General features: G+C 58.0%; 1 protein-coding gene across 2 annotated transcripts in view; it reads left to right on the top strand.

The window, feature by feature from the left end:
• Window positions 1–20,654, top strand: part of PTBP2 (polypyrimidine tract binding protein 2) — a 43,155-nt gene extending 22,501 nt beyond the window's left edge. The window contains exons 4-14 of one of the 2 annotated variants that reach the window (XM_028503406.2): window positions 1,558–1,730; window positions 2,658–2,801; window positions 4,538–4,702; window positions 4,788–4,898; window positions 6,236–6,431; window positions 13,459–13,598; window positions 15,022–15,055; window positions 15,469–15,561; window positions 18,567–18,783; window positions 18,878–18,955; window positions 19,105–20,654. In XM_028503406.2, the coding sequence (XP_028359207.2) occupies window positions 1,558–1,730; window positions 2,658–2,801; window positions 4,538–4,702; window positions 4,788–4,898; window positions 6,236–6,431; window positions 13,459–13,598; window positions 15,022–15,055; window positions 15,469–15,561; window positions 18,567–18,783; window positions 18,878–18,955; window positions 19,105–19,237 (1,484 nt within the window). In that variant the 3' untranslated portion in view covers window positions 19,238–20,654. The remainder of the gene's footprint in view (window positions 1–1,557; window positions 1,731–2,657; window positions 2,802–4,537; window positions 4,703–4,787; window positions 4,899–6,235; window positions 6,432–13,458; window positions 13,599–15,021; window positions 15,056–15,468; window positions 15,562–18,566; window positions 18,784–18,877; window positions 18,956–19,104) is intronic. The other variant, XM_028503407.2, reaches the window with a different exon arrangement.
• The last annotated feature ends 268 nt before the right edge of the window (window positions 20,655–20,922 follow it).

A 20,922-nucleotide genomic window follows, 5' to 3' on the forward strand; every position in this document is an offset into this window, starting at 1 on the left:
TTCTTTTCCTGCCCCTTGCCAGAAGGAAAGGGCAGGGTAAGCGGGAAAACTGAACAGTGCTGGTCCGAGTCCTCTGACGACCGGAGCCCGCCGCAGCCCTGGGGCCCCGGGTCCAACTGGGGCGGGTTCGTCCTTTTACTCGGACGAGCGGCGAGCGAGGTGCAGACGGGCAGGGCCCGGACGCCAGCCACCCTGGCGAGAAGGGGCTCAGATGCGGAGAATCTGCTTCTCCCCCCAGTTCCATGTTTCAGGGTGTAGTTTTTAATTTACATTTTCAATGCACAGGCCTAATGGTGATTTTGTTGGATGAGAAGCTACGAGATGGAAAAACCTGCCCCTTCGTTTCTGGTGAGCTTGGGGGTGGGGTGCACAGGTCCGAGCTCGAAGGGAGCAGCGGGGAGCGCCTGGAGTTTCTCCGGTTCCGGAGGGAGGGGCGCTGGCCGGCAGGGTCTGGGGGCCGGTCCTCAGCCGGGTTCTGCCTTCCCTCCGAACTGAGCCTGCCCGAGGGGGTTTGAAAGCGCTGGCTGGCTGTGCGTGTGAACTGCAGTGAAACTCTTAGAGTGAAATGCCACTTAACTATAACTTGGCAAATAAATTATCAAGTGAGTGCCCGGGTCACCTCTCAGAGATCCCCCTCTGATCGTCTGGTCAGGCCGTGGGCACGCCGCCCCCTCGGGTCCTCCGCCACGTCCCGTCATCGCAGGGCTGCAGACACGGGCGCCGGTGCCGCCTCGCCGGCCTCTTGGCTGGGGCTGGGGCGTCCACCTCATGGTCCTGTGCGCTGCTGTGCCCGAACCAGGGCCACACGGGTCCCTCACACTCGGCACCGCGTCCACCGCCGGCCTGTGCGTGGACCTGGGGGACACTCAGCGGTGAGGCGACCTTGGGCGGAGCGTTGCCGACCCCGTAGGGTGTACGTGTACGTCCCTCTGTGTGCAAGGGGCCCGTAGTTACCGTGAGGCTCAGGGTGACGGAGCTCGCCCAGCCCAGCGGCGGTCTCGGGCGGCCGTGAGGGGCAGCGGTGCGAGTCAGCGGGGCGGGGGCAGCGTCAGAGAGCAGTGTCGCGGGTTGGCTGCGTGATCACTGTTACAGCATCACGTCCTCCGATCCCAGTTGTGAGTACGATGTTTCCCAAACTGAACAATTCAGAATTTCCTAGGTCAGATGATAATCTCCCTAATATCTGTATCTGTAAAAAATATCAATTTTTTACATTTTAAAAAGATTTTGTTAGTCTGTATTATGATTAAATTGCAGGATAATCGTGTTCTTTAGCTACTGGACAGTTTCTTTATGAAGTTACATTTTCATGTTTTTGCTTCATCACTGACTACTTTATACATACACTGTTCAGAAACACGCACCCAAAAGTGCATGGTAATTAATTGGTGGATAGGGTTTTCTTTGTTTCTTTGTAACCTCAGTTTCTGAATTTTTAGGAATTATTCCAGTATTACTCAGCTGTGTGTATGAGTTCTTTCATAAACATCGTTTTGTATTTTGTAACCGAGATAAAGAAAATTACTGCAGCGAAGACTGTCTGCTAATGTCTTTCAGCCAACGGTAATGACAGTAAAAAGTTTAAAGGGGAAGATAAAATGGACGGTGCTCCTTCTCGTGTTCTCCACATTCGGAAGCTGCCGGGTGAGGTGACGGAGACGGAGGTGATCGCTTTGGGCTTACCTTTCGGAAAGGTGACCAACATCCTCATGCTGAAAGGGAAGAATCAGGTAAGGTGCTCTCGGGACTACAGGGCGTCGGGCCCCCGGCTGCGCGCGGGTGTGAGTCCGTCGCCTCCTGGTGACAGCGGGGTGGGCAGGGGAAGGGACCCTCTGGAAGGAGTGGCGGCGGGCGGAGGTCGGGCTGTGCCAGTGCTGGGGGGGCGTCCAGGGGACCGCTGCTGGGCGTGGGCGGAGGGCTGTGGTTTCCAGGTCGTGCCTTTCGCGTTCACTCGGGGACTCCAGTCGAGCCCTGGTCTTGGCGAGACCGTGGGAAATGCAAACGAAGTGCTGCGTTCCTTTTCCGTGGCTCTGCCCTCTGTGAGGTCGGAAGTCAGACGGGCACCGGTAGCGTCTTGCTTTGAGTGTCTTCCGTGGAAATGCTCGGTGGCATAGGAGAAAGCAGTGGCCCTGGACGCCCGCCGCTCGCTGCCCAGTCCAGGCACGCGGGAGTCAGGTCCCGCCCCACAACTCCGGCACCGTCCGGGCGAGAGCGCACGGAGGGGAGCGCTCCTCCGAGTCTTAGTCACCGTGATCTGGCACGTCGGACACTGTCCCCGTGTCTGTTCAGGGCGCTGCTCTAACGGTGGCATTGTGAGGCTTCTGCTTTCTCTAGGCTGGGAGCAGGGATTCTGGGGCTGGAGCACGGTTAGATTTATGGTCCTCCGTGTTTGGCTGGGGAGCCTACTCGTGGTGTGTGGGAAGCGGGGGGATGCAGGCCCCGTGCGCACAAAGGCTCGCTCCTGGGGGCGCCCTGGCGGCGCCCGGCCTTGGGTGAGGGCTTTCGGGCGCTGCAAGGCCGAGCCGCTGGGAGACTCCGAGCCGCCTGCGTCCTGGATGTTGGCATTTCTGGTTAGCGGAGCAGGTGAGACAGATACTGAAGCTCGTCTGAATTCCATTCATAACACCATTAAATCTGTTCTGCATTTGTAATTTTAGGCATTTTTGGAACTAGCAACGGAGGAGGCAGCTATTACCATGGTCAACTACTATTCTGCTGTGACCCCTCATCTTCGTAACCAACCGATTTATATCCAGTACTCCAATCACAAGGAGCTGAAGACGGATAACACTCTGAACCAAGTGAGTGTGCGCGGAGACGTGCGTGACTGGCCCGCGGTGCAGCGGGGACCTCAGAACTGCGTGAACAGAAGACGAAACTTGGTCACGCTGAGGCTGTGTCTGTGGGCTTTGTCTTGTCACCTTTAAGACATTGTCTTGCAGTAGATCCCTGCGTGTCAGATGTTATGTTTACTTACAAAAGTATGTGTGGTTTCTTCATATTTTAAATTCATGCTGCACGATTTAGTTAAACAGTAGAGCAGGTCTGTAGGTCGGGTGTTTGAGTGTGGGTGTTGATGTTAGAGAGGGCGGGAGAGAACGTGGGTCTGCCGGTCCACTGACTTGCGTGCTCTTCCGGGACTTCTGCCAGCAGCACGTGCCCGGTCCCGGCGTCAGGCCCGCGGCCTGGGCGTGTCTGGGCGGCGCTCTAACTAACCCTCAGGGCTCCCTGATCACACCGTGTGTCAGTGGAACAGCCATCTCCCCACTGAGGTCGCCGCGTGGTGGTTGACACGGACACGGTGTAAGTTGACGGTGCGCCGCCTGCTGATCCGATGCACGGTGGTCACCAGGGCGTCGGCTGACGGCCCGCAGAAGGGTGACGCTGGACAGATCTGCCTGTTGCTGGCCTCTCGTCATTGCGGCGTCTGTGCCGCCAACGCCGGTCCCGCTGGTCGCCCGAGCGTCCCCCTGCTCTCGTGCCCCCTTCCTCTCTGCGCACAGCAGCGCTGGGTCGGGAGTGCTGGGCAGCGGCCGGTGCCGCTTTTTTAAACTTGAAAGTTATGTGGACGTGTTTGTCATTGTCACATGTCACAGTTACTCCTTCCGTAATGACTTTGGACCCCAGCTGAGGTGGAAGGAAGCTTCTCTTCCCGGGGGTCTGTCACCGTGGTGACAGGAACAGCGCGGCTGCCGCGGTGGCAGAGGCGGGCATTCTGGAGCAGTTAGCCCGCGATGTAGCTGACAGGTTTCTGGAAAAGTACCGTGCTTCCTCGGTCCTGCACGTGTGCTTTCTCCCTCGCCACAGTCCCAGAAGCCAGTGCATGTGACCGTGCCGGACGTCCGAGTGTGCTCGCAGTGCCTGGCCGCTTGCCCACTTGCACGCAGACGAGGGGTGCGCCGGGCCTCCCTCTGTGCGCCGGGTGCCGCAGCCCGTGGGTGGGAAGTGTCTTCACACTCTAAGTGTCTCGGCGTGTTCCCAGCGGTGTAGTGGCTTTTCACTAGAGTGTGCACCAGCTGTTCTTCCAGAAGTTCTGGTGTCAGAAGTTTTGTTACACCAGTACGAAAAAAGACTTAAATTGTATTGTGAATAGTGTTTTAAGGTAGTATTAGAAGTAATACGATTTACGGGAGATCTTTTAGATAATAGAGTAACCCCCTTCTTGAGGTTTAGCATTTGCCTTTTATATAGAGTGAGTGTTAGGTTGAAGTTTTATTGTTCTCTGTAAACTTCTGCTTAAAACGTTTTCTGGTGATATTCTGCTGCATTATCAGAAAACGTGGTTACATCTTAACGTGAATAAATCACGTTGCCTCTCGGCTTGCTCAGTGCTGGTCCCCACCCGTGATGATTGTTTTGCAGTAAATGCTAGAATATTTGAATTATAAACAGACAGCACCTGGCTCAGAAGGATGATGTGAATGTTACGTTTTATTTGCGTGTGTTTTGGAAGAGAACGAGCTCACAGCGTGTAGCACGCAGCAGGGCGTGAGCGGGGGCCCGGGCGTGCTTCTGAGACGCTGCTCTCTCCCCGCAGCGTGCCCAGGCCGTGCTCCAGGCCGTGACCGCCGTGCAGACGGCCAACACGCCGCTCAGCGGCACCGCCGTCAGCGAGAGCGCGGTGACGCCCGCCCAGAGCCCCGTGCTCCGGATCATCATCGACAACATGTACTACCCCGTGACCCTGGACGTCCTCCACCAGGTGCGGCGGCCGCGTTCGCGGGCGAGCCAGTGCGGCGGGGGCGTGGCGGCGTGGTGGTGACGTGTTTGCTCTCGCGTCTCCCCAGATTTTCACTAAGTTCGGTGCTGTGCTGAAGATCATCACCTTCACGAAGAACAACCAGTTCCAAGCTCTCCTCCAGTACGGCGACCCAGTGAACGCGCAGCAAGCAAAACTCGTGAGTCCAGAGCTTGTTCTGAATTAGGCTGCTGTTTCTCGTGGGCCGATGCACGCGCAGTTCCTGTTGCTGTCGTCGTTACTGTCACTAGTACCCACGTACCTGGGCACGTGGCGTCCCAGGTGGGCGTTGCTGAGATGCTCTTGGAGGTGCGCAGTATCGGCGGTGGAAGGAGATGTTCGTTTTCAAGGGTGGTCCCACCTGCAGCTGTCCGCGGGCCTGCGTGGTTTCTGCAGTCTCGCCCAGGCTTTGCTTTCGGTGGAGCAGTGCTGGGCGGTGGTATGGGCGCACGCCTGGGCTCGGGCTTTGCCTCCAGAGGGCGCGTTCCCTGCAGAGGTTCCCGGTCTGCCGACCGGCATTCATGCCCACGGCACCAAACCGCGTGTGCGGAGGTGGGCAGAGGCCACTGGGAGCCGCGTGCACGTTTCCCCACGCCCTGCGGTCTGCGTGCCTCCCGCCCGGGCCAGCCCGCGCTCCGCCGCTCTGGCTCCTCTTCCCCCCTCACTCTTGGTTTTAATTTCGTCCTGACGGGAGTCGGCCTCACGTTTCTCTCTGTGCTGGCTGCTGCTCGCCGCCGTCCCAGGCGGGCCTGAGCCTCTCCGTGCAATCGAGTTTCCGTGACTGTCCGCCTCCCTCCTCCCTCTGCCTCCCCTCCCCTCGCCCTGTCCCCTCCCTCGGCCCTGTCCCCTCCCCTGCGGGCTTACAACCCGGCTTCCCAAAGAAACACTCTGCTCACTGTTCACACTTCTCGGCTTGCCGCCTCGCTCGGCCCGTCGACCCACCGGGCGCTAGGCCTCACCAGGGACCCCGGCAGCATCCCGACCCTCGCCCTCCCCACCGCACTCTTCTCCCGGGCTCGCGCTGCCCACCCCTGTAGGGCCCACCTCTGTGGACTGTTTCTTCCTTGTCCAGGCCCCGCCTCTGCCCGGGGGACCTCCCCTTTCCCACTGCCCTGTCCCACCCCTGTGCCCCCGACACGGCTGGCGTCCCTCTCTGTCGCTTGGGCCCCTGGTGCCTGGTGAGCCGTGGGCCCCGGGCTGACCCTGTTAGTGCGGCTCCTGCCACCCCCACCCTCCTCCACAAGAGGTTTTTTTAAGCTGCGTGTGCGTGTGCTGGCCTGGCTGCGGTCAGGCGTGTGCGGCGCTCCCTGCTCGGAGGAGACGGTGCGGGGAGAGCCGGCCCCATCCGGCCAGGCCCGCGCAGGAGAGGGAAGAGGGAGGGTGCGAGACCCCGCCTGGCGGCTCGGGGTCCTCGCCGTGGGGCCGTGCCGCCAGCGTCGTGGTCCTGGCCGATCTCCGCTCCGTGTCATCGCTCGTGTCCGCTGTTCGCCCTTGCAGGCCCTGGATGGTCAGAACATTTATAACGCTTGCTGTACCCTGAGGATCGACTTTTCCAAACTCGTGAACCTGAACGTGAAGTACAACAACGATAAAAGCCGGGACTACACCCGACCGGACCTGCCGTCGGGGGACGGGCAGCCCGCGCTGGACCCGGCCATCGCCGCGGCGTTCGCGAAGGAGACGTCCCTGCTAGGTACGGCGCCCGCCGTCTGCGCCCGCCTCCTGCCCGCCGGGCCCCGTGAGCTCGGGCGCCCCACTCCGCGGTGTGGGCCCCGGGCCGCGTTCGACGTTCCTGGGGGGAGACTCGGTGAGGGGGGCGTGTGTGCGCCTGCACGTGGGCGTCGCGCTGCCCGGGGCCGAGCGCAGGCCCAGGCCCCGGCACATTCTCGGGGCCGACCTGCGTGTCCCCTGCAGCGCAGTGCAGCGCGGCACAGGGCCTCGGCAGCAGTGAGGGGAGGACCCGGCATGGAACGGCGGGGGGCAGGTCCACCCCCCCCCCCCGAAGGACTGCAGTTTAAACTGGAAAGAATTTTCTGTTTAATTTGGGGATGTGTTTGGTTTTTGTCTTAATGTATTTGCACCTTGTTCTACAACGGCTTTGACCCATCTAAGAAACACAAGGCAAAAACCTGCAGTTAATAGTTGACGGAGTCCAGACGGAGAAGACAAGGGACAGTGTTGATTTGTTACAAGTAAAATGAATGAAGTTATAACGTAAGATGAAATGTGATGTGTGTGAGTAACTCTTAATTTTTGACACATGTAAGGTTGTCTTCCGACGACCACTTACAGGACGTTAAGGTAACTTTCTCTTTCCTCTGCACGTCCGGTGGGTGTCGCGACCTTGACCAGGCACCGTGCAGTGTTTCGCTGGTGGAAGTGTCCTTCGCACACCCAGCGCTGTGCTGGCGAGGGCTCGCCTTCCGGAAGGCAACCACGTGTGTGCGAGTTGATTTGCTTCCGGGGACGCTGACCGGTCTGGTGGCTTCCAGGTGTGCCCAAACCAGTGCCGGTCAGATCCGGTTCCTGCCGTCCTCCCCACGCCGCCCTTGTTCGCACGCAGTGACGGATAGGTGTCTCTTTATTTTAACTCTTCTGCAGGAACACACGTAGCAGGTGATAATTCTTTTCTGCTAAATGTCTAGGAGGCTTCCCTTTACCTTGTATATGACTGAATTTAATTACTTTGGAGTCCGTGTTGCAAATTTTAATTATTTTACACAGTAATTCTTAAAAACCAGTGTTTATACCTGGCTCTTCTGCTTTCTTTCACTGCTAAGGAATACGGTGTCTCAGAAAATAGGACTCACTGAAGAAGGGACTCCGGGTGCTCTCTGTGCGGCTGGGAGGCCGACCTCTGAGTGCGCGGACGCAGACCTGGCAGGTCGGCACAGCAGCCTGCCTCCGGCCCCGGGCGCTCAGACGCCCTGGGGACTGTGACGTGAGACGTCGTTATAGGGATCATTTTATCACGTTTAGGGGGTGTGGTGAGTTCATTCGGGGGCAGGTTCCCTTTTAGAAAAATGGCTAGAAGCAATTTTTCATGGTCATGTTGTCTACACTGTAAAAATTAGGGCAGATAAACAAGTCAAAAGCAAATTTCAGGGCAGGTATCGTGTACAAAGAATACTTACTTTAGAGCTTCCGTTGTATTTTGAGTTGAATAAAGTAGCAGTTGCCTGCTCGCATGGCGTGGTCCCAACAGAGAAGCAGAGCAGCCTTCTCCCAGGAGCCCTGCCCGTGTGGAGTGACCGGTACCCGGTGTGGAGTGACCGGTACCCGGTGTGGAGTGACCAGTAGTACTTGGCGGGGCGGGGGGGGGGGGGGGGGGGCGCAGACCGGCCGGCTGGCACTCTCTTGGGAAGGCACACACGCCGTCCTCACGGGCTGCGCGTCTGTCCGGGCACCAGGCCCTGCCCTGGCCCCCTGGCCGGGCGCGTCCGTGTGGGTCCCAGGCGTCCGTGTTCCCTGAGGCCTCGAGGCGGGGGGGTCACTGCCCTGGACGGAGGTGCATCATGCTTTGGACTCGGGCTTCCAGTTCCTGAGTCCTCGGGGCTCTCACAGACACACAGCCCTCGGGCGGTGTTTCAGGGCCTTTCCTGGCGTATCGCGGGCGAATCTGTGTTGGTTGTGGCCAGAGTCGACCAGGCAACTCGTTTTAAAAATGAGCAGAAACATTTTGAATGTAGTAAACACTTGCACAGCTTGTTCAGGGGTTCCTGAAAGCCTCGTTGTCTTTGTTGCTCCGGGACAGGCTGTGTCCTCAGGTGGTCGCTGAAGACCCTGTCGCGGAGGCTCTCGGCCGTGTGCGTTCGCGCCATGAGGGAGCCCCACGCCCCACGTGCCCGGCGTCCAGGCGGTTGTTTCCACTCTCGTTTCCCCTGCTCTGCCTCCTGGTGTGTTCCGAGGCAAATCCGGACATCACGTCCTGTTCCCTCAAACGTTGCCACGGTCACCGACTGGACGGCCGTTTGTTAATGGCGCTGGATGCCCCGTCTGTCGTCGAGGTTGACCGGTCAGTGTCTCAGGGCGTGTCCAGCGGTTGGTGTGTTCAGGACAGGATCCCCCCAGTGCCCCGAGTGGCGTCTGGCTGGCTGGCCGTTTCCCGAACACTGCCGAGTAGGGGTCCTGGCCCTCCGCCGTCCCCTGGCCCCGGGGGCGGTTCTCCTGCGCCTCATCCCGGTCAGTCCTCCGTCTGTTGCGTCCTGCTCCGTGGGAGCCAGGGGCGAGCCCCGCGGGCCGGCTCCGTGCAGGTGTCGTGCCACACTGCTGTCTGCGCCGCCGCCGCCGCGGGCTCTCCCGGTGCCTGCGGGCGATCCCGCCCTCCCCTGCGCGCGCTGCTCCTCCTCTCCGTTTTCCCGCTGGCGTTGCCTCGGTGCTGGGCACCGGGGGTGCGGAGGCTGTGTTCCCTTCCCTGCCCCTGAGCGCACGGTCCCTGCGTGTCAGTCAGTTCTCGGGAAGCCCTTCCCAAGTAGGACTCCTTCATCGCCGGGGCCGTGCATCTGGCGATCCGGTTTGTGCGGGCCAGGTGGGTTCCCGCATTGGTTTGCTGCTCTGCGGCGGGAGAAGTTGCTGCCAGCCTCCGTGGGCTTTCGGTTAGTGGAGCCAGGTCTGAGCAGGACAGCCCGGGCTCTCCCAGGTCCGCTGCGAGTTCGAGACCCCGTGGGCTGCTCCTGGGGTCTGGCGTCTGCGAGGTCGGAGCGCCGCCCATGCCGCGAGGCGGCCAGTTTCCCTTACGGAACAACCGTGCTGTCGGGGGCAGGGGAGGGACGGGGCGGGTGGGAGGTCAGACTTGCCTCTCAGAGAAAGAACCCACCCCATGAGACAGCCAGAGGCACGCGTCTTTCTCAGTGAGCGTCAAGAGACGGTGTCTCTCTCGTCTCTCACCACTGATCCTGAGGGAAGCGTGACCTGCAGGCACGAGCGCGACTCTGCACAACAGAGCGACCTTTGGGGGTGGTTTCTCCTGTGCCGCGTGTGTGTGTGTGTGTGTGTGTGTGTGTGTGGAGTCTCGGCCTGTGAGCTGTGTGTGTGTGTGGGGGGGTCTCAGCCTGTGAGCTGCGGGGGCAACAGGTGTGTCCTCTGCAGCCGCCACGGCCCCGCGGGCGCTCTCACGGCAGGGCCAGGGGACCCCCACGGGCCCTCCCGGAGGTGCTGTGGCGGCGGGCCCCTGGAGCGGGCTCGTGTGGGCCCCTCTCCCACGCTTTTCCTTGCCCGCGTGTCTGTGTTTAGGAATTGAGAAAGTCCATCGTTGCCTTCGGATGTCACCCAGTGTGTTTAGGCTGTTGGAGGTTCCCACGTTCTTCAGAGAGAAAGGCTGTTTGGACATTGTTTTTCCTACAGAACCATTCGCTGGCCCGCAGACGGGAGGAGCAGCGTCGCTACTCGGTGTTGGCAGGGTCTGTCGGGCTGCCTGGTTGGTCCAGAGGGAGCGTCGGCCTGAGGAGTGGAGAATGCACACGCAGGTTTCGGAGGCGCGGGGCCTTTCTGGACGTGGGTGTCGGCCGAGGGTTGGCTGGTGCTTCTGGCACCGTCTGCCCCTCCCGTGGGAACTGGGCACTCCGCTCAGTGGGTGGGTGGGTGGGTGCGTCTCGGGAGTGGGTTCTCCCGCAGTGGCGACTACTCGGAAAACCACTGGTGAGAGTCACATCGGTTACCGAGAGTCCACCTTTATGGCTTGGAATTCTCCGCTTCATGTACAGGGTCCGGCACAACTCGCGCCCCAGTTTTATTAGTCTTTTATTACAGAATCATGAGCACACCATTCCGTAACGTAATGCTGTCCCACTCACGCACACCACGTGACATTGTAGGTGAACGTGCACAGCGCAGCTGTGAATCGCCAAGCCCCACGATGACCCTGCCCCCCACTCCAGCAGGCCGCCCTGCGCTGGGCCCGTGTTTGGCGGCAGGCACACCTGGAATGCGGGGTCGCGAGTAGAGTAGGCTCGGTCCTGGGGGCACTGCCGACAGCCAACCATGTACTGCTTGTGCGCGTGCTGGGCGCCCTTCCTGGCCTTTCTTCACTTGCGCGTTCTCCCCTCGCCCTTAGGTGAGGTGGCCCTTGTTGCCCCCATTTTATGGACTCGAGTAATAACTACACAGAGATGCGCTGTTCCTTGGCGCTGGTCCCAGGACCCAGGACCCAGGACCGAGCATTGAAGCAGTCGTGCAGTGAGGACGAGGAGAAACCAGAGTGGGGGAGTGAAACGTGGTGGGCGCGGCACCTTACTGACTGGACTCCTACAGAGACCTGAACCCGGGGTCCGTAGACAGGAGTGGAGTGGCCTAGCTCCTGCAGCGGAGCTCTGGGGGGTCAGGGGGTGCAGGCCGAGGTGTGGTGCTTAAACCTTCGGGTCCAGGTTCCGTGGGTGTAAGACAGGAAGTGCGCTGAAGCTGCGGAGTTGGAGGCGGCGCACATTTGCCCTTCGGGCGAGAGAAAGTAGCCAGAATCGAGAGATGACACAGGTAGGGCCCAACCCAGAAGTCCCATCCAGGTCAGTGACTGCCTCGAGGTTACTCCCAAGAGCGTGCACCAATCAGACGATCGATCCCGGGCGGGGGCGGGGGCGGGGGCGGCGGATGTGACGGGGACGTGCCCGTTCTTCGGACGGGGGTTAGCACTGCGGGGAGGGCGAGCGGGAGCTCCAGGCGCCGGTGACTGAGGGAGTGGGGCGGGTCCCGTGTGGCCTGCCTGGGCAGCCTTGGGCGTGCGGGGAGCGCCTGGTTTCAAGGCCCGCTTCGGTGCTGGAGTCGAGGCGAGCGGAGTGGACCGAGACCGCAGTGGAGGCGCCCGGTCTGGGACACAGGTGCTTCGGGGGTCGTCGTGAGCAGTCGCCAGGGTTTCCGTCAGCCTTGCAGGAATCCGGGGGCTCGGCTGTGTCTGCGCGAAGAAAAGGCGGGGGGACAGGAGGCAGCCGGCGGGAGGGTGGAGGGGTTTCTGCCCGCGGTCTCGCGAGGCCCTGTGGAGCGCAGAGAGAGGGAGAGCGGGCTGCGGGGCTCCGGTCGGGCGTGGGCGGCATCCGTGTGGGTGTCTCTGCTGCTTTGAAACGTTTTTACTGATTGACCTCGAGGGGAGAGAGAAACATTGCCTCGTTGTTCCATTTACTTAGGCACTCACTGGCTGGTTCCTGTAAGGGCCCTGACTGCGGATCGAACCCGCAACCTTGGCATATTGGGGCAACATGCCACCCAGCCGAGCTACCCAGCCTGGGCTCTGTGCGCTGTTACCCGAAACACTTCACAAACCTCCATGAAAGTGCAGCCAGAGCCGGCGGGCGGACCCCTCTGAGTCTGGCGCTGCGGCGGCGTGCTCCTCCGGATAGGCTCCCCCAGAGCACGACAGCGGAGGAGGGACCGCGCACCGCCCGGGGGCGGGGCGTCAGGGAAAGGGCGGGGCTCCGCTCAGGGGGCGGGCAGGGGCCCGGCAGGGAAGCAACTGCCAGGGCGCAGGCTGACCCGGGAAGCGGGGCGACTCTAGGAGACACCCTCAGACTGGCGACGACGGTCACAGTGGTTTCTCAAGTAGAAGGATTAAAAACAACGAAGCCGGTGGCTGAAAGAACCAAGTGTCTGGAACCAAACGGGAACGGCACTTCCCCGTGACCCAGACGAGGAGGCTGGGAGGAGAGAAAACGTGAACCCGGCTCCGGGCCGGGTGCCCGGCCAGTTGCCCCCCGTGAGTCGGGCGCTCGCTGGTTTGTCACGGCGGAGGGGAAAGGACCTGCACTCGTGTCCTCGGGAACCCGGTGCCTAGCGAGAGACGCGTGGTGCGTGAGAGCTGTGTGAGCGCGCCAGCGGTGGGGCCCGAGCTCGCCGCCCCTGCAGTGGATGCCGCGCAGCGCGGCCGGAGCAGTGGCACCGAGCCCGGTGGGCAGAGGGTGGGGCGCGCCGCCGACGGTAGGAGTGGTGACATTGGCTTGTGCTTCCTCCTGGGACGCGCTGTGGTGAGACGTTCCTCGGGCCTTCCACTGCACCAAGCCCCGTGCAGTGTGGTTTGTCGATAAGCCGCTGTTTTCAACCTTTTCCATTTCCCGGCTCGGAATCTAATTACTGAAATCCTTCGCAATGAAAGCTCTGTCTTTCTGCAGAACCGACAAAACATTTTGATCCATTCACACCAGACAGCTGTTGTGTGGGCTGCTGTCACTCACTTGTCTCGTAGTCGGAGGGAGGAGAGGTCAGCACCGCGACAAAGAGCCCGGTGCTGCCCGCGTGGGACACTCCTGCCCCGCACGGGTGGGGAGTCGCTGCTCTGCAGGACCTGGGGACCTGCTGGTTTCACAGGTCATAATTACCTGTCTGATTTCAGGTGTGCGTGTGTGAAGACGAAAACACCTCTGTACGAAAGTGCGAGTTACTGTTCTGTTGAGGATTATTTCTTTTCTAGGTGCGACTTCTCACTGTAAACCTGGAAGTGAGTTTTTTCAAGTCTCTGACTTGGAACTATTCTATTCTTTGTGCTTTGTTTGGTTTTCATAGGAAATGGAATGTTTCACATTAAATTTTTAACATAACACAGGTATGTGCCTCAGTCCTGATGTCGAGCGACTCCACCGGGAGCGGTTTTTCCCTGAGTGTCAGAAAGACGAACCTGGAGGACCCACGTGGGGTGATCAGCCCCGAGCCGGGCAGCCTCGCGCTCACGGTGGTGTTTGTAGGAGACTTGTGTGTGTTTCGTAAAATGCGCTTTATTTTAAAATTAGGGCTTCCCGTTGCAGCTGTCCCAGGAGCTCTGAGCCCTCTGGCCATTCCAAACGCCGCGGCGGCCGCGGCGGCAGCTGCGGCGGGCCGCGTGGGGATGCCCGGAGTCTCCGCCGGCGGCAACACGGTCCTGCTGGTCAGCAACCTGAACGAGGAGGTTAGTGGCCTGGTCTCTCCGTGTCCGTCCTGGAACTCCACCCCATCTGTGAAAGTTTCTCATGTTTATTTCGTTTTGCACTTGCCTTTCTTTTTATGTACATTCATTAGTCAAAGTATTTTTGTACGTTTCTACTTCTGAATAAAGTCTATGTACTTGTTTAAGTGATACTTTATTTCCTTAGACAGTCATATCTTTAAATATGTATATATTTTAACCTAACTACCTATTTTTCCTAAGAAAAATATGGTGAAGTACAGTAGTCTGGCTTTTTATCTTTTGTTGTCAAAGGCAAATGTAATCCAATTTGCAGATTTAACTGTAAAACAATTTTGCTCTTTGCCTTTTCTAATTATTTGCTTGTTCATTTCATGCTTATGTGTCATTGCATTTTTTTAAATCTTATTTTATGTGAACTACTCTAATGCATTTTTCTTTGAAGGTTCTTCCAAAGATCTTGACGAGACCCTCTTCCAGTCTTTCTTAGTAATTTTTTCTTTGCAGTTATTAGTCATTGTCTCCTAAAATATTTTTCAGCTTTATCTCCCCCTTTGTTAAATGAAACCCATTGCTGAGTTATTTTTCAGTTGTACGTTTTATGTCTGGTATACTTTACTTTGCTGTGAGAGCTGGTATGAAATGTGGGAGGCTCCATGTATCGCTTTACGGTGTCTAATTGGAATACTTGTCTCATTTTTAATTGGCCTCTGTTAATACGAACATGAAGCTTATTTTATCATTTAAACTATTGTCATTCACAGTTCTGCATGCTATAAAATGTTTGGATCAGAGTGCCTTTGTTTTTCTTTTAAAAATGTGCCTGCATTTCATAACCAGCCATGCTTATGCAGTTACAGTTCAGAGTTCAAGCCCTGTGCATGCTCTCCTCCCCACGTTGAGATGAAATGCTGTAATTTACTCTTTGATGTAGATGTACTTTACCCATATTTGTCTTGGATGACTACATTTTACTCAGTTTTTCTTGTACAGTACATAAACCATTTTCTGACCAAATTCCTGCATTTCCTATGTACTGACCTATATTTTATTTTTTTTTTGTTCCCCGATTCCTTATTTTTTTCTTCTGCATTGCTGTTTCCCTTCCCCATTTCATCCTTGTCCCTGTGTGTGCACCTTCCCTCTCCTTGTCTTTCCCGAACGCCCATCCCTCCCCCGTCTTATCCTTTATTTCCCTTGTCCTTGTCTTCATCCCCTGTCTCCATTCCCTCTGTTCATGCTTCCGTGCTTGAACAAATGTTCCTCGGACCAACCTGCCCCAATTAACCGCCTTGAACCATGATCCATGACCACCTCACCATTCTGCGGGAACCACCCTCCGTTATGGATGATCTGTTCATCTCCGCTCTTCCTCGACTCTTCTCTCTTCTTGTCTTACGCTGCTTGCTCTTCTCTCCTTCTAAAGATGGTTACGCCCCAAAGTCTGTTTACCCTCTTCGGTATGTTATTGTTAGCACTATACTTTTATTATTGATTTGATTTTGTTTTCACCTTAATTCTTATTTGTAGCTAGCACTTTGGCTTAAAGTTGAATAGTAAATCTTTTGCTATTTTTCTTTGCTATTTAAAACTCTCCATAGACACAAAATTTGTTTTAATGCATGCTGATTTATTTTGCATGGTCTTTAATATCATTCACATAGCTTTGAGGGTTTATCAAAATTTGTTCTTTTCTAAATTCACTGTTCAAAATCTTGATCTTTCTTTATTCATTTGTGAGACTGATGAGTTTGAATGAGTGATCATGTTGGTGTCTGAATGTTTCATTAATATGTCAAAAAGATAATCTTTAGCTGACTCGTGCATAAAATTAATTCCACTTTCGGATTACCTCTCTGTGGCCCCACCAAAGGTGTTTATGGAGACGTGCAGCGCGTGAAGATTTTGTACAACAAGAAGGACAGTGCCCTCATCCAGATGGCCGACGGCAACCAGTCCCAGCTCGGTGAGATGGCTTTGTTCCTGTCTCTGCCCCTCACGTCTGGCTCCAGGCGGCTCTCGAGAGTCTGCCAGTAAAGTCACACCCCGCGTGGGGGTGAGAAACATTTCCTTTTTAAGAGCCAGCACTCACAGTGTCACCCCGACTCCCCATCTCAGTGTGAACGGTGGTGTGGTGGGCACACGTATTCTTCCTGCTGTCCTCTCACTGGCGCTCACGCTCGGGCTCATGGGCATGGGGTTGGGCTCCCCTGCAGGGACGGCTGCCCCTGAGCCCCACAGCGCCGGGGCATGGAGCGCCCGGAGGCGGGCCTCCTCCTGCCCGCGTGGCCCGGGGCCTCCAGGCCTGCGGGGCTGCAGGGCGTCATCAGGGCAGCGTGGGGCCGGGGTCCTAAGACACCAGGTCCGTTCCAAATGAAGAACCTGTGCCGGAGACACCGTCCACCCTCTTGGAATCTTACAGCAGACTCAGGTCATGCTTAACGCTCTTGCCTGGGTGACTTGGTGATGTTAACCTCCCGGTGCGCTCGTGCACCAAGGCGGCCCCGTGGGGTCCCGGACAGGACTGCACGCTCACAGGCGGTTGGAACCAGCACTCGCTCTGTGCATGGGGGCTGTCAGTGAGACTCGGCGTCGACGCTGCCTCCGGCTGGGGTCACGTTGTTAGTGTGGCGGTTGCCATCTTCAATGGAAGGACCGGTGTGGTTCTGCTGTGCCTGCTGAGATCGCGAACAGCATGGTGTACTGGACCCCTGGGCCTTTGCGGACGGACGGGAGGGCGTGAGGGTGGCCGTCCGTTGGCGTTGCGGCGGCTCAGACGGTGCGCGGTGGAAGTGTGTGCGTTTGGCCGGTCCCACTTTCTGAAGTGCGGCCCTCTGTCCCTTTACGAGAGACAAGGAAGAGACTGGGCCAGTCTTCACGCCTTCCCTGCTTGTGCTCTGGGCAGGAACAGTTCTCCGTGCGTCCCCGTTCACGGCGCAGCCCCCAGGGGTGCAGCTCGTCCCCTGTCGCTGTGGGAGCCGTGGGTGGCGTGGCTGCGTGACAATGGGTGTGCATGGTCGTGGCGGTTGAGAAGTACCGGAGGTGGAACTAAACCAGGTTCTTCTGGAGAGTTGCTGGCTCTGTCTGGTGTCGGGACTATTGCAGACGAGCGGTGGTTTAGATCTGCTACACTGGTCTGCTCGGGCTGCGCAGCCACACGCCGCAGGCGGGGCGGGCGGCTGGCCGGGCGGGCGGGCGGACCTTTCTCGCGGTCCCGGAGGCGGGGCGCCCAGGGCGAGGTGCGGCCGTTCCGTCTCTGGCCAGGGCCCTGAGCGTGCTCTGGCTCGTGGCCACGGTGCGCGCTGGCCTGTCCTCGGAGCGCCCCGGTGTCCTTTCTCACAGGACTCACAGGGCCTCCTCAGGCCCCACCTCCCACGGTCCCCGGGTGGGGGGGCGGGGGGGCAGAGGGGCAGCGCTGACGCTGTGAACCGCCCTGGCGTCTGCCCGGTCTTCTCACGGAAGCCCCGGCTCCCTGACGGCGGGGTTCCTGGGCCCTGGGCTCCGCAGCGGCAGACGGTCCTTGGCTTCTCGCTGGTGTGCTGTCGAAGGAGGTGTTTCAATGGTTCTTCCAGGTAAAGCTAGATGGTGGTGAAAGCACCGCGCAGAGCAGATGCCGAGTCTCACGCTAGAAGCCGGGTGTGCCCCCCCCCCCGTCAGGATGGGTGACTCCGGGGGGTGGCTGGTGTGAATCTCCAAGTGCACGTGAGCCGCGGTGTCAGCGCCAGGGAGACATTCGGGCCTGCCATGATGGTTCTGGTGGTGGCCTTGGGCGGAAAGTCGAAGGAAACCCACCGCAGGTCTGCAGCACTGCGGTGGGGCAGGAGGACCGAGCATTCCCCAGACGAGGGAGCTGGTGAGTGGGGAGAAGGTCCTTCTGATTCTCCTGCGAGTGGCACCTGGCGCTCTCGCCGCGGCTCCCTTTTCAGACCCAGTGTGTCGTGGGCGGGTCTGGGCTGCCCCGGGGCGTGGCTCCCCGGCCGGGGCCTCTCCGGGGAGGCGGGGTCTGAGGGCAGGGGTGCTGTCCGCAGCCAGCTGTTCCTTCTCGTCGCCTCTGCCGCTGCCCCTGCCCCTGTGACGCGCGGAGTGGCCGGTAGACCTTCGGGGAGGCCAAGGCGCCTGACTGAGGAAATGGCCTCCTCGCTGGGGACTGGCGCACGGAGCGTGCGGCGCGCGGCTTTTCCGCATCCTCAGACCAGGCCGTCGGTGTCCACGGTCGCCCGCCGCTCCCTGGGCAGGGAGGTGGCCGCGTGCAGTGCCGCGCTTTGGCCGGGCAGGCTGCAGTTCCTGCGGCCGTGGGCCTCAGGTCGGTCTGCAGGGGCGCGGAGACCCTTCGCAGGCCTGGGGCTGCTCTTCAGAGGGACCGGAACTTCCTGCCTGGGGGCGGGGTCCTGAGGCCACACCTCTCCGGGGGCGGCCGGGGCGGGGCCTGTGCCCAGATAGCGCTGAAGGTCCTGTCTGGCACCAGTGGTGCCCGTGTGCTGGGGTCCGACAGGGAGGTGTCAGCGATGGCGGAGGGAGTTCAGACTTGACCCCTGTGGGCGTTGAGCCGGTGATGACATGGTGCGATCTGCAATAATCGGGACTGCTGTGTGTGGACTGGGTTGGAGGAAAGTCGAGAACGATCCAGCAGGAAGGCGAATCAGAAACTGACCTAGTGATCCGGACCGACGCCGATGGCCCCGGAGAGTGGGGGAGAGCGTGGAGGGGCTGGGGGTGGAGCAGGCGGGAGGGCGGGTTGGAGACGAGTGCCCAGGCCCTTCCCGGCGCCGAGTGCGTGGTGGCAGTCAGCGTTGGGGGGGGGGGGGGGGGGCCGCCGTCCGGGCTTCCGTTCCGTGCAGTCGCCCTGTCTGTCACCACTGGCTGCTGGACACTCATGGCTGCTTCGTAGATCACAGAACTCAGATCTCAATCGGCTACTTTTGCGGTGAACTTTGTTAACTGTTTTAGTATGCACTGTTTCTTTTTTTACAGCCATGAACCATCTCAATGGACAGAAAATGTATGGAAAAATTATTCGTGTTACTCTGTCTAAACACCAGACTGTGCAGCTACCTCGGGAGGGACTCGATGACCAAGGTCTCACGAAAGATTTTGGTAATTCCCCATTGCATCGTTTTAAGAAACCTGGATCCAAAAACTTTCAGAACATTTTTCCTCCTTCGGCCACTCTTCACCTGTCCAACATCCCGTAAGTATCAGAGCCGGCCTTGTCGGTGCCGCGGCTGGAGAAGGAAAGGGTCGCAGTGGCTAACGACCGCCCCCGCTGTGCCCCCTCTCCCCAGCCCTTCGGTCGCGGAGGAGGACCTGCGGACCCTGTTCGCGAACACGGGGGGCACTGTGAAGGCATTCAAGTTTTTTCAGTAAGCAGGCTCTCCTGCCCTCCCCGGTGCCCCTGGGGTCGTCTGGGTCCTTGGGGTGGTAGAGGCTTGCGTTTCTGGAGCGGACGCCCGCGGGCGGGGGGAGGGGGCGCGGCCCCGTGCGCAGCCTCGGACCGTGTGTTCTGTTTCAGAAGAGATCACAAGATGGCCCTGCTGCAGATGGCCACCGTGGAGGAGGCCATCCAGGCCCTGATCGACCTGCACAACTACAACCTGGGCGAGAGCCACCACCTGCGCGTGTCCTTCTCCAAGTCCACCATCTAGGGCGCGCGCACGCGGGCGGGCGCGGCGGGCGGGCGGCCGGCGGCGCCGCTGCTGCGGACTGTTCTGTTCGAAGAGTGGGGACCAGAGTTGGGTTTTGTTCTCGTTTCCTTTTTTCCTCATGCTGTCACCATTCCTTGGTTCTAGAGCGGAACGGCGTGTGTGAAGGCAGAGGCGCTGGTAACTGCTGAGTTCCATCTGTGCGGTGGGGAGGCCATTTTTCTTGTCCGTTGGAAGTTTCAGTTTCACTTTCCTTTTTCAACTTAGTTGACGTACGTGCCTTAAAAGGAAAACTAGTGTTGCTGTTGTGCATTTACTAGAGCAAAGGAATCGGCTGTCCAGGCACACTGTTCTGTGGGGTCACAACTTGTTTAGGCAGGGGTGTGTAAAAAGGTTAAGTTTTTGTTTTCTCCTGCTTGGAACTTACTTTGAATTACTGGCTTGTCACATTTCTTTCTATTTAATCCAATAAGATATAGGATAGAGAAGACTAAAGCAGCGTTTTTTAGTTTTACTGCCTTAGGCTTTATTGCTTTACAAACACATCGGCCCTTTGTATCTCACGGTTCTGGTCTAGAGTCCGTTTCGAAGGTAGGCATTAGCCGAAGCTCACGAGATGCGGAGCGTTGATTTCTGTACGTTTGAGCCCTGCCTGGAAGCCTCGTGGAACCTTAACCTTTTGTACACGCTCTTGTGGGACGCGTCCTGTAACTGTCAGCACTGAGTACTGTCTTGTTTGTGGCTGAATATTTTTCGTAGACGTTTTTGAAGTTGACATGACTTACGTGCATCTAAATATATCTCGCCATCCTTAGTTCGTAACGGAGACTTGGAACATGGTGTGGATCTCTGAGCATGTGAAGGCGGGTCTAGCTAGTGCGGGAGCCGGTGCATGTGTTTTCGAAGGCGGAGCAAGTGCCCTGCGGGAGCCTGCAGGGAGGTTGATTCTGTGGCAGTTTTCTAAAACTGACAACCAGGTGGGACCAAAGTTTATGTGCCTTTAGTCTTAATTTACCTTGCATTGTAATATTCAGTTTTAATAAATCTTCAAAATATTTTGTATTTAGGAATAGATCTGACTTTAATAAAAACATGGCTCAGAATCTACAGGTCAAATTAATTTGAACAGTTCTTGTCGATCTGAATTGTTGATTCTGTTTAAATGACCAATACTTTTTTGAAATTGATGTACTTAGTTTCAAGATTCATAGATTCTGTTATCTATGTAGACAGAATGGTCATGTATATTTTCTATTAGTTGAGTTTTTACATCTTTAGAAATGTAAAATTCAGCATAGTTTGAAAGCGGCACAATTAAAAATTAATTTTCTAACAAAGTCGGGAGGTTTGACGGTGGTTTCCTTCCTTGTGTACCTGCCCCTCTGTAGCATGCTCTCAATAAACACGTCTGCAGCCCTGCGCTCACCCTCCGCCTCTGCTGCCTTCTCTCCGCCCCGCCCGCCCGCCCGCCCCTCCGCTGTCTCCGCCCCCTCCCCGGGCTCCGAGCGCACGCCCCTCTGCCGGCGGGAAGGAGGAGCAGTACTCCACGTCATGGCTTTGTTCCATCAATAAACCGAGATGCTGTGAAAACGTACCAGCGGGGGCTTTTTTGTTTTCCTTTTTTGTTTTTTGTTTTGTTTTGTTTTAATTTAGGAGAGGGCGGCCGCTCCCAGGAGGACACGGAATTA

This window comes from Phyllostomus discolor, chromosome 14, assembly GCF_004126475.2.
Source record: "Phyllostomus discolor isolate MPI-MPIP mPhyDis1 chromosome 14, mPhyDis1.pri.v3, whole genome shotgun sequence".
Taxonomy (NCBI): Eukaryota; Metazoa; Chordata; class Mammalia; order Chiroptera; family Phyllostomidae; genus Phyllostomus; species Phyllostomus discolor.